A 12,567-nucleotide genomic window follows, 5' to 3' on the forward strand; every position below is an offset into this window, starting at 1 on the left:
TATTAATAACATTATTATTAATAATATTTTCAAAAATTTTAATATTAATGTTCCTGTCTGGAAGCTGAGAAAACGAACCTGCCAATATGACGTGTCTGGAAGGTTGATCACATCCTCTTGACCCGGTGGTGATCTGTCCGCTGCATTGACCAGATCGTCAGAAGTCCTTCTCCGGTCAACTGTACCTGCATCCAGCGACCGAGTCGCCCCGGCCTCTGGTACCTCGGTGCTCGAGGCGAATCCCACAAATATATGAGTATCCGCATAATAGTATAGTAATAAAATGAACAGACACCGAGTACGAGAACGTACCCTGGCCCAGGGGGGCGCCCTCGGATGGATGAATGGGTTGGTCGGGATATCGATCGAGTCGTCGCGGCTCTGAATAATAGATAAATGTCCGCTCGGTGAGTAGCTGGCTCCAGTGGCTCGGAGTCGGACGCGATATGGATCCGTAGGATGATGCACTGTCCGACTACCACCTTGGCTCGCAGGCCGAAATACGACAATGGCTCGCAAGCCGGAACACGGCACGTAGGCCGGATAAACCCAATAACCCACCATGATGATAACGATGCAAAGAGTAAAATACCTCGGCGCGATGGCCAGAATTACCCAAATAGTACCGAGCTGCGGCTACCTGGAAGGTGACGGTATCTACTAAAAACAGCGGCAGTAGACGCGTGAGGGGGCTGTTGCGGCTATCGGCGATGGCTGTGGCCGCGGGAAAAGGCAGCAATGGCTGTGGTCGCAAGAGATGATGGCGGAGCCCGCTGGGGGCGGCGACGCACGCTAGCGGCAGCGGTAGCGGTGCTCCTCGTCGCCGTCCGCCGGGAGACCGAAGGAGGAGACGGCTCGACTCCGGTAAATCAACGTCCTTCTGCTCGCCGGCGGTTGAAAACTCAGTCACGAGGAAACACTTCCTCCTCATGAAGGCGGCGGCGACGCTAAGAGGCTAGAGGAAAGGAATAGTGGAGAGGAGGAGGGCGGCGGCTGTCCGTCGGCGCCTGCGCCAGAAAAACACGCGAGAGGAAGGGGGAGAAGAAGTGCAGTGGCGGCGGGCTCAAAAAACACGAACTGCAGAAAAAACCCCCCGCCCCTTTTTCACGAACCGGCTCCCAAATGCCCCCCTAACCCTCCACCTCCTAAATGACGCATATGCCCCCTCTCTTCTCCCTAATCCCCTCTATGCCCTCTCCTGTGGTCCGGATCACAAGCCTCCCCCTCAAGTCCAGTCGAAGGAGGCATGAGTCCGACTGACTGGACAGTCTATCGCTGAGACTGCATCATTCTTCATATCGACATCGAATCGTTGAACTCCTCGCATAATGCCTCCCACGCGTTCGCGGATGTCGAAAAATCGATCAAGCGCCGAGCGAGACTGAGTGATATCGAGTAGACGCTCGGGCGACGTGGAGCAAAGCGATCGGCGCGATCGAGCAAACGACCAAGAGATACTGACCAGATGGCTATGAAGATTATGAGCGAGCTACGAGAAATAATACCAAGACAAATGACCTGATGCCGACCGAGCGACACATTGATGCCGAGTAGACCGAGCGGACAAGCGATGCTGAATGTGCGACCGTGGAGATGCCGAATGTGAAACAAAAACATCTTTGCAAGTGATGACGATGCTGGGCACACAACACCGAAGATGCTGAACGTATGATCGGAATGATGTCAATCGGACGGATAGATGCCGGGCGGACGATGCCGAGCGTGCGATCGGGATGATGTCGATCGGACGGATAGATGCCGGGCGGACGATGCCGCGCGTGTGACCGAAATGATGGCGATCGATCGAATAAATGTCGAGCGGACGATGCCGCGCGTGTGACCGGAATGATGTCGATCGGTCGAATAAATGTCGGGCGGACGATGCCGCGCGTGTGACCAGAATGATGTCGATCGGTCGAATAGATGCCGGGCGGACGATGCCGCGCGTGCGATCGGGATGATGTCGATTGGACGGATAGATGCCGGGTGGACGATGCCGCGCGATACCGGTCGGACGGCTATGAAAGTGCTGACTGCGCAGCCCATAGGATATCGAACGAACGATCGTGAAATGTCGACCTGGCAATCGCGTGGTACTGAATAGGACGATGCCGAGTGGATAGAATATCTTAAGCTTGTCCTCGACCAGTGCCGACCGCTCGACCCCGAACGGGGGAGATAGAATATCTGAAGCTGGTCCTCGACCCCGAACGGGGGAGATGAAATAACTGATGCGCTCAACCCCGAACGGGGGAGATAGAATATCTGATAAACTCGTCCATGTAGCGGTCTTCAAGCCGGGGTTTTATAGTCGCCGGTTCGACTCTCGATATTTAACGTCGGAGCTCGACGGTCTTCAAGCCGGGGTTTTTATAGTCGCCGGTTCGACTCTACGGTTTAACGTCTGGGCTAGACGGTCTTCAAGCCGGGGTTTTTATAGTCGCCGGTTCGACTCTATGGTTTAACGTCTGGGCTAGACGGTCTTCAAACCGGGGTTTTTATAGTCGCCGGTTCGACTCTACGGTTTAACGTCTGGGCTAGAGGGTCTTCAAGCCGGGGTTTTTATAGTCGCCGGTTCGACTCTACGGTTTAACGTCTGGGCTAGACGGCCCTAAGGGCTAATTCAAACCCGGCCGATCGGCTCGGGGGTCTTCACCATCGAGCCCGTGGCAGCCACGGGCTCGTATATAATCCTCCCGGCCGATCGGCTCGGGGGTCTTCTCCATCGAGCCTGTAGCTCGTATATAATCCGCCCGGCCGATCGACTCGGGGGTCTTCGCTATCGAGCCTGCAGCTCGGATATAATCCGCCCGGCCGATCGGCTCGGGGGGTCTTCGCTATCGAGCCTGCAGCTCGGATATAAACCTCCCGGCCGATCGGCTCGGGGGCCTTCGGCTTCGAGCCCTTGGCTCGGATATAAACCTCCCGGCCGATCGGCTCGGGGGCCTTCGGCTTCGAGCCCTTGGCTCGGATATAAACCTCCCGGCCGATCGGCTCGGGGGCCTTTGGCTTCGAGCCCTTGGCTCGGATATAAACCTCCCGGCGGATCGGCTCGGGGGCCTTCGGTTTCGAGCCCCTGGCTCGGATATAAGCCTCCCGGTCGATCGGCTCGGGGGCCTTCGGCTTCGAGCCCTTGGCTCGGATATAAACCTCCCGGCCGATCGGCTCGGGGGCCTTCGGCTTCGAGCCCCTGGCTCGGATATAAACCTCCCGGCCGATCGGCTCGGGGGCCTTCGGCTTCGAGCCCCTGGCTCGGATATAATCCTCCCGGCCGATCGGCTCGGGGGCCTTCGGCTTCGAGCCCTTGGCTCGGATATAAACCTCCCGGCCGATCGGCTCGGGGGCCTTCGGCTTCGAGCCCCTGGCTCGGATATAAACCTCCCGGCCAATCGGCTCGGGAGCCTTCGGGACTAGTACAGATCATATAACTGACAGAACAAATAACAGAAAAACTGACTGTGGTCATGAGGATGGCAGAACTATCCGGCGTCGTTCATCTTCACGTTCCAGATCAGGCGCGTTCCCACAGACGGCGCCAATTTGTTCCTGTCTGGAAGCTGAGAAAACGAACCTGCCAGTATGACGTGTCTGGAAGGTTGACCACATCCTCTTGACCCGGTGGTGATCTGTGCGCTGCATTGACCAGATCGTCAGAAGTCCTCCTCCGGTCAACTGTACCTGCATCCAGCGACCGAGTCGCCCCGGCCTCTGGTACCTCGGTGCTCGAGGCGAATCCCATAGATATATGAGTATCTGCATAATAGTATAGCAATAAAATGAACAGATACCGAGTACGAGAACTTACCCTGGCCCAGGGGGGCACCCTTGGATGGATGAATGAGTTGGTCGGGATACCGATCGAGTCGTCGCGGCTCTGAATAGTAGATAAATGTCCGCTCGGTGAGTAGCTGGCTCAAGTGGCTCGGAGTCGGACACGATATGGATCCGTAGGATGATGCACTGTCCGACTACCACCTCGGCTCGCAGGCCGAAATACGACAATGGCTCGCAAGCCGGAACACGGCACGCAGGCCGGATAAACCCAATAACCCACCATGATGATAACGATGCAAAGAGTAAAATACCTCGGCGCGATGGCCAGAATTACCCAAATAGTACCGAGCTGCGGCTATCTGGAAGGTGACGATATCCACTAAAGACAGCGGCAGTAGATGCGAGAAGGGGAGGCTGCGGCTGCCGACGGCGGTTGTGGCCGCGGGAAAAGGCAGCGAGGGCTGCCGGCGGCGGCTGTGGCCGCGGGGGAAGGCAGCGGTGGCTGCCGGCGGCGACGCACGCTAGCGGCAGCGGTGGCGGTGCTCCTCGTCGCCGTCCGCCGGGAGACCGAAGGAGGAGACGGCTCGACTCCGGTAAATCAACGTCCTTCTGCTCGCCGGCGGTTGAAAACTCAGTCACGAGGAAACACTTCCTCCTCATGAAGGCGACGGCGACGCTAAGAGGCTAGAGGAAAGGAATAGTGGAGAGGAGGAGGGCGGCGGCTGTTCGTCGGCGCCTGCGCCGGAAAAACACGGGAGAGGAAGGGGGAGAAGAAGTGCAGTGGCGGCGGGCTCAAAAAACACGAACTGCAGAAAAAACCCTCCCGCCCCTTTTTCACGAACCGGCTCCCAAATGCCCCCCTAACCCTCCACCTCCTAAATGACGCATATGCCCCCTCTCTTCTCCCTAATCCCCTCTATGCCCTCTCCTGTGATCCGGATCAATTAATATTAACACTATTATTAATACTTTTTTTAAAAAAATCATATTATTATTTATTAATAATAATAATAATATTTGGGGCGGGTTCAGGGATGGGGATAGTATTCCCATATCCACCCCGAACCCGTCCCAGCCCCGAAAAATCGAGGATCCCCATCCCGATTTCGAGTTTTCCCCGCGGGGCCCCAAACCCGCGGGGAAAATTGCCATCCCTATGACATGTCCTTAGGCTTTATCCGCTTTGACAACGGTTCAATAATGACTCTGGATATCTTAGCCCCTTCTAATTGATTGGAGGATCTCCGAGTGCTTGGAGACTTGCTGATGTGACTATTTTGATCCGTTTCAACGACTTTTACTGACGTAGCGATAACATTCTGTCGCCTAGAGTTTTCCCGTCATCTAGAAATGGTCAATCTTAGACTTGACATTTACGGACTTCACCTTCTTGGTAGCTTGGATGATTCGTGATTACTTGGACATGTAGTTGTCCAGACATCGTCTTGTGCAGTCTTCTTTCCGACTTTTCGTCTTTCAGATGCACCAAATCCTTCTTACTCACTCCTATGTGTCCTTACTCCATTGGAGTACTCTTCTGTAGCTCATCCCTCAGATCTATCAAGCCCGTCGGCTCTATTCTGTACGATCCTTCTCGCTTACCTACGTCTTCTACCATCCGGTACCTATATGTTTTCCTAAGTCCTTGTACATTTAGACGTACAAATTAAAACACAACAAGATCTAATGTTAAACTTATTTGACAACATATCAAAACACACTAAGGGTTCTAACATTCTCCCCCTTTTTAAGTTCGTCAAATTAAGTTTAAATTATGGTAACTTGAAATAAAATAAGCATTGTGTAAATAAGTTAACATAATGAAAATAAATTGAATAATTTCAACTCCCTTACATTTGTGCTTAATTTCTTCCCTTTGACGACAACAACAAAAATGTAATTTGAGAGAAAATTTGGAAAAAATATGTCAAAATTATAGAAAAAAAATATCAAGTGAAAACTCAATATATTCTATGACATAACATTAAGTTTAATTAACAATTTTTTCAGAAATGTTCTAATTTCAATATACATATTTTTTCAATTTAGAAAATTTTCTAACCATAAAAAAATCATGAAATTTTGATTACTTACAAAACACTTATCATATTTTAAGAAAAATAATTTTCAAGAAATTTTTTAACAGAATGTGCTGAAATAAAAGACTTATTTTTAATTATACATAATGATTCAACCATTTGTTAAAAAATATTATTCCTTGACTATTCTAAAATTTTCTAAGTCATCAGAATAGATGTTATACCCAAAATAAATTTATTTCTATTAGATTTATCAAATATTTCATTAGAATAAAATGTTTTGGTACTTTTTTAAATTGACCCCCAGGATATCTAAAATTACATTTGGTCCTCTATACTCTTGACTAAATTTTGTTCTCTGATTTTTTAACATCATATTGAAATTATTTGACCCAATAATTTTTTTTTTCTAATGCCAAGTTATGAGTTTGTATTTATTCCTTTAATTTTGTAATTTTATCCTTAACTTTTTCAAATTCTTCAATTGAACCAGAAATAGCTAATTTATCTTTTAATTCATATTTAATCTTCTGTAGTTCCATGCATTTATTTCTGACCTTACACAATAATCTAGATAATATTTTAATAGTATCATATAATTGATCTGAGGAAAAATATCTTACCTTATTTATCATGTCAGACTTATAGATTGAGGTTATTATTACTCTCTTCACTTGATGAACAATTGACTCTTCATCTGTTGCCATTAATGCAATATCAGCTATGTGCTCAGTTTCTAAATCATCTGACGATGAGGTGTCGCTTCATGTTGCTTTCAGAATTATTTTATTGGGTTGAGTTTGCCTTGTCTTTGCCCTTTTCTTTGGACTTTCTCTTGAGCTTAGGACAGTTGTCCTTGATGTGACCCTCATCATAGTTGAAGCATCTTACATTCCTTTTTTGCTTCTTTCGAAATTTGGTTGCTTGTATCATGCCAAAATTGTTGTCTTAAAATATTTTTTTCAATTTTCTTATCAAGTATGCTTGTTCATCTTCATCCATTAAAGACTCTGAATCTGATTCACTCTATTTTGCTTATAGAGCTATGTTGTAATTCATCTTCTCTATTTGTTTTATATATGTACATTTAGATTTGTGCAATTCCATAGTAGAAAAGCTAAGAAATCTTCTAAAAACACTTATCTCGAGATTCTTCGAAATATAGTACAAATCTACTATAGACATTCATTCCCTAATGTGCGGGAAAGCATTTAAAGCATACCTCAAAGTGTCCCGATTTGACACTATTTCTTAGAAATTTTGGAGATTTGTTAAGATATTATTGAGCCTACCATGTAGTTGTTAAGATATTATTGAGCCTACCATGTAGTTGCATTGCCTTTTTTCTCTTTTCCAATCAGAGGTTGCTAAGTTGATTCCTTAGTAGATCCTGTCTGACTAGTTTTACCATCGAGATGCCTTCATGGAGCTCTAAAAATTTTCCGTTTAGTTCTTTGGTGGAGTTATAAGTGTCAATCCTATGTAGTTTTTGCATTGATAATATGCTAAATAGGTGGAATTCGGCCTTACCATTTCCATGAATTCCTTTCATTGCTTTTTGGTCCATCTAAGTTCCTTGATTTCTCACTCTTGGGTATTTCCAAGCCATATTTTATACAAATTATAATTTCAAAATAAATTTTAAAAAATACCTCCATTTTTTCCCCATATTATGAAGTTGCGTTCGAACTTTGGTAAATGGATACTTGATCTAGTCATTCCTCCCATTCTAGTTACTTAGTTAGCAGTTAGTCCTTTTGAGCGGTTCGACTCTGATACCAATTGATAGTGCGATGGAAGCTGTTCGGATGGCTAGAAGGGATGGGTGAATAGTGACCTATAAATTAAAAAAGATCTTTTTCTTTTTCTAATGACTTAGTAAGGACATATACATTAAAAATAAGATGAACACATAAAAAGGAAAGAGGGCACAAGAAATTAATTACTTGGTTACAAACTCGGGTTGTTAGTCCAAGAATAATGAAAGCTCCACTATCTTTTCCTTCTTTGGAGATGATCTGGAGGCAAAGAAACTTCTTACAACGGTTAAGCATGAGAATAATAAAACATAACTGAAAGAAAATGAATATGATTATGTTGTGTATATTGTTCTTCAAGCTTCAAGTCTATTTATAGTCTTTATCTTGATCTGACAGTTATGTTGATGTGACATGTTTGATTGACCGAACCCTCTCCAGTCGCTTAGACGATGTTGATGTGTCATCAGGCTTTATCCCTTCGACAATGACTCTGGATAACTTAGCCCTTTCTGATCGCCCGGAGGTTCTTTGGTCGCCTAGAGACTTGTTGACGTGATCGTTCTGATCTACTTCGACGACTTCTGTAGGATCAAAAGAGTCGAGAGACGGGGATGAATCTTGTTCGTTAAAACTTTTTCTTTTTATTTTATCTTTTCATAAACTGAATTAAAGTAGTAGTAGAATAATATAAAATGAATAAGAACACAGTTTGATTTTACTTAGTTCGTAGTCCAGCAAGTATTACTCCAAAGCCTGCAATCCTTGATCGCTTCGATGGACAATCCACTATAGCTCTTTCACTTCAAAACCTTTTAGAAAAGAAGCATACTTGTACAATGAAAGAAGAGGATAGTAACAACACTACTATCTCCTTTAAATAAATGCAAGTGAAAATAAGTATACTGACAACAAGATGTACGAGATGAAGCGTCATTGTCGGAGAGTCTCTTGGCGTCGTAGTAGGAGTACTTGTAAGAACAGAAGTAACCGAAGCAGATTGGACAACTAGAGAATTGTTGATGAGCCTCAGACCTCAATGCTTGTTTTTATAGGCTTCGTTCGGTCGATTGAAACACCATTCGATCGACGGATCCTTTCCATTGACTAAACCTTCATTCGTCGACTGATCTTCACGCCCTTCCTTGTTTGCTCCGATCTGATCGATCCCATAAATCATGTTGTTCGATTGACTGAAAAATATTTTCCATCGACGAAACCCTAGGGTTTCCTTCCCTATGACGATTCGATCGTATTCAGAACTTATTTCCAAAAGGAGTTTAGTCGACTGATTCCATTGATCAGTCGACAGAACCAAGGTTTCCATCTTTGCAGAGATACATTGATCTTATTGTGCTTATCTACCTAGATGGGTCGATTGATCGTATGCTTTGGTCAATTGAACCCCTCAATCAACCTGATTTCCTATTTTCTACAAAATAGAATTAGCATAATTAGAATAATATATAATAGTCTTGTAGAACAAAGTTACATAACATATGATAGTATGCATGCGTAATATAGACAGTTAGGATTGTCTTGATATCGATTTAGAAATTTCTGTTGGTTTCTTTAGTCGGATTATTGCTTAAGTTTTGTCTTGACTGGGGCACAACCTCATTTTTGGGAATACAATCATGGATGAATATATAGAACAATTATTATGGGTGATGTCTCCCTGGATGAACAGTACAAAAAGCGCTTAACAAATTTAAATTTTAAAATTAATAAGATAATTTAACCAACTTAATTAATTCAAAATTAAAATTTGAGATATATGAATTCTTTCGGTCCCAACACTCACCACTCTACTCCACTCCACTCTAAGAGCTTACCTTAATTTATCCACCAAACATCGGGTCTTCTAGACCTGTTTAGACTTCATCTTCTCAATATTTGATTGGATTGATCCACTAAAACTTTTCCTGCAATACTAAATTAAAAAAATAGCAATAATTGTAATGTAATGTTGGTAAAATTGTACTTAGGTTTATCAAAGTCCATTGGTTCAGTTGACCGACAGACTCCACATTACATAAAGTTACTTCCCCTTAGGGTTTTTCCCTTACTTAGAGTTTACTTCTTCAAAACTTCTCATTACATAAGGTTACCTCTCTTATGATTTTCCCTTGATCAGAGTTCATTTCTCTAAGACTTTTCATTACCTAGGGTTACCTCCTCATAGTGTTTTCCCTTGCTTAGAGTTCACTCCTCCAAGACTTCTCATTATATGGGGTTATCTCCCCCTAGGGTGCTTAGAGTTCGCTCATCTAAGACTTCTTATTACCTAGGGTTACCTCTCCTAGGATTTTCCTCTTACCAAGTATCTGGTCACCTTTGACCTGCTTGAACTTTCTAGTCACTCGGTAGACTACTTGTCCTTGTTAGTCATCTAGTCATCTTGATTTGCTTGGACTTGTTAGTCACTCGGTAGACTATTCACCCTTGTTGGTCATCTGGTCAACCCTAACTAGATTCCATTAAGTATATTGTTAAACAAACATTAAAACCCTGGGGTCGATTGTACTAATAAGCTTTTGCTAATGTGGCGACGACATCTGATCGCCTAGAGTTCTCCTGGTCGCTTAGAAATGGTCAACTTTAGACTTAACCATTTGTCGGCTTCACCTTCTCCAATCACCTAGATGATTCACGGGCATCCAGACATGTAGATGTTCACACATCGTCTCGCGTAGTCTTCCTTCCGACTTCTCATCACTTGGATGAACCAAGCCCTTCTGACTTGCTTCCATGTGTCCTTCTCGCTCTGTCGGAGTACTTTTCCACAGTACCTTGTCCCTTGAATGTACCAAGTCCGTTGACTCATTTTCTATGCTATCTCCCTCACTCGCCTGCGTCTTCTACCATCAGGTGCTTGTATATTTTCCTAAGTCCCGATATACTTAAATACATAGATTAAAATATAATAAGATTTAATGTTAAATTTATTTGACAATACATCAAAACACCACAGTTGTAACATAGGATACACATTGAACTAACCATCTGCTACCAATTCAACAATTTTGATGTTGTGGATGCCTTTTTGTCATTATAGTATAGGTCAAGAGTGCTATTTATCTTTTATACTTTTTTTTTATTTAAATTAGCACCAAGTATCTAATTTTTTTTGAACTGATTAATTTTGGGATGACATGTCTGTCTCCACCGAAGTTTTCTACCTAGGGTAAATCCCCTTTAATAAGTCGTAGTTGAGTCTCAATCCGAGATATCTGGGATCAGGGTCTTTTCTGCATTCTTGATGAGATAACAATGAAGGGAAGAGGGGTCATGGTGGACAACGAATTAATTTGTCCACAAGTACATCTAAACCTGAAATCAGTATACAGTACACAAAAACCATCCATTTTCAATTGATAAGAATCAAAATCTACAGGGCTGGGGGCCAGTCACCCTAATTACTCCATTAGAAAAACTAAATATTTGGATTATTAAAAAAAAATCAACCCAGGTGCAAGATTTTCTAAAAGTCATTCCGAGCTCGTCGAATTGCCACGGCTACTAGTATAAATTAGCTTGCCGTTTGCGGATCAGTGATTACTGGGGCCTGCGCCGTCGTTGATGGCGGCATTGATGGCCGCCTTGAGCGCAGTCCTGAAGTTTGAGTCCGCCATAATGTTCCTGACCACCGCGTCGAACGCAGAGGGCGTCATGCCCTCAGCAGTTGGCTGCCCCGCCGCCAATTGGGCAACAGCGCCACCAACCATGGCGGACGATGGCACCTGGAGCTGGGAAGCCAAGGCGCTGTTTTGAGCTTGCGTGAGGTCCAGTGTCACGGTGGGAACCGGCGCAGAGGCGGAGATGCTGACGGTGCCGCCGGAGGCGAAGGGGATCGCCGGGTTCATCAACACGCTGCCACTTTGCACGGAATTCGACAACATCATCCTCGCCGCAGCAGAGGTGGCGTTTGCCATCATTAAAGCCGGCGGCGGCAGTGGGTGGCTGTGAGTCCCTTCGTACGTGACCACCAATACCGACTTATCCTCCGCGCACCTTTGCAGCTACAAACTCATTATCGATTAAATCATATGGATATATAAAACACTGAGAATTAATCGAAAAAACAAAAAAGAAAAGAAAAAGACGATCACCTTCTTTCGAACGGGACATTGATCGGCCATCGTGCAACGGTAATAAGCACGGGGGGCCGGATTTCCTTTAGCCTTCTTCTGCCCATACTTCCTCCACTGGCAACCATCCTGATTCTGTTCAATCGAACTCCATCACATCAGAATCAATATAATTAAACATAATCGATCAACAAATTGTTCTTACCTTGTTTTCTTCAGTTTTGAGTCGAACAGAGACGCGAACTTTTTTCGTCGCGATTCCTTCTGGATCCCTGTCATTGGAATCACGATTGGACGGCGCAACAACTCCGCCTCGATTGCTTTGGAGACGTTCTTCGTCGTAAGCGATTCGCCTTCGGAGGTAGTCGTTCATGATGGTGCGGTGTCTCAACGCCTCTCTCAGTTCTTTGTTCTCTTCCTTCACCAGTCGTAGCTGGGTCTCCAAGAACGGCGGCGGACGATTTCCATTGACTTGGTCGTCCTCTTCCTCCTCTGACTCGACGTCGTCGGCCGCCGAATCGTCCGTGCTCGCGAAGAACACCCGCAATCTAGTCTGCAGAAAATATACAAATTGCAAGATTTTGTAGATGATCGATGCTTATTTATGACACCGATTTACAGATATATAGATGAGAAATCATTGTGTGCGATGATCGACTCACGTCGACTGGGGGCTTGACCATGTCGTTGGATGCCGTCGTCTTCTCCGTACAATTCACTAATTTACAGAAATAGAAAGAGGTAGAGACGGCGGAGGCGGAAGAAGACTCGGTTAATTGCTTGAAATTAAGAGAAAATTTTGAGGGTTTATAGGACTGCCGTTGGAGGTTTACGTACGGTAGCCGATTCGAAGTATTTATGGCGCTTGATAATTTCTAAGAATTTGTTGACTAAGTCATTCAGAAA

The 12,567-nt window shown here is 45.0% G+C and overlaps 1 protein-coding gene across 1 annotated transcript; it reads right to left on the minus strand.

The window, feature by feature from the left end:
* Positions 1–11,121: 11,121 nt before the first annotated feature.
* On the minus strand, positions 11,122–12,344 carry LOC122026536 (probable WRKY transcription factor 31). The gene is made up of 4 exons (XM_042585274.1): positions 12,324–12,344; positions 11,867–12,214; positions 11,683–11,796; positions 11,122–11,592 (listed from the first exon to the last, which is right to left on the minus strand). Exons 1-4 carry the CDS (start codon positions 12,342–12,344, stop codon positions 11,122–11,124), a joined length of 954 nt encoding a protein of 317 aa, XP_042441208.1.
* Between the last annotated feature and the right edge of the window lie 223 nt (positions 12,345–12,567).

Source organism: Zingiber officinale, chromosome 10A (genome assembly GCF_018446385.1).
Source record: "Zingiber officinale cultivar Zhangliang chromosome 10A, Zo_v1.1, whole genome shotgun sequence".
Taxonomy (NCBI): Eukaryota; Viridiplantae; Streptophyta; class Magnoliopsida; order Zingiberales; family Zingiberaceae; genus Zingiber; species Zingiber officinale.

Bases quoted from the DNA above. Each gene is read 5' to 3' on its own strand.
- LOC122026536 (XM_042585274.1), bottom strand. From the start codon at position 12,344: ATGGTCAAGCCCCCAGTCGAC. The intron at 12,215-12,323 runs GTGAGTCGATCA...TATTTTCTGCAG, and splicing joins TGGTCAAGCCCCCAGTCGAC to ACTAGATTGCGGGTGTTCTT. The intron at 11,797-11,866 runs GTAAGAACAATT...TCGATTGAACAG, and splicing joins TCAAAACTGAAGAAAACAAG to AATCAGGATGGTTGCCAGTG.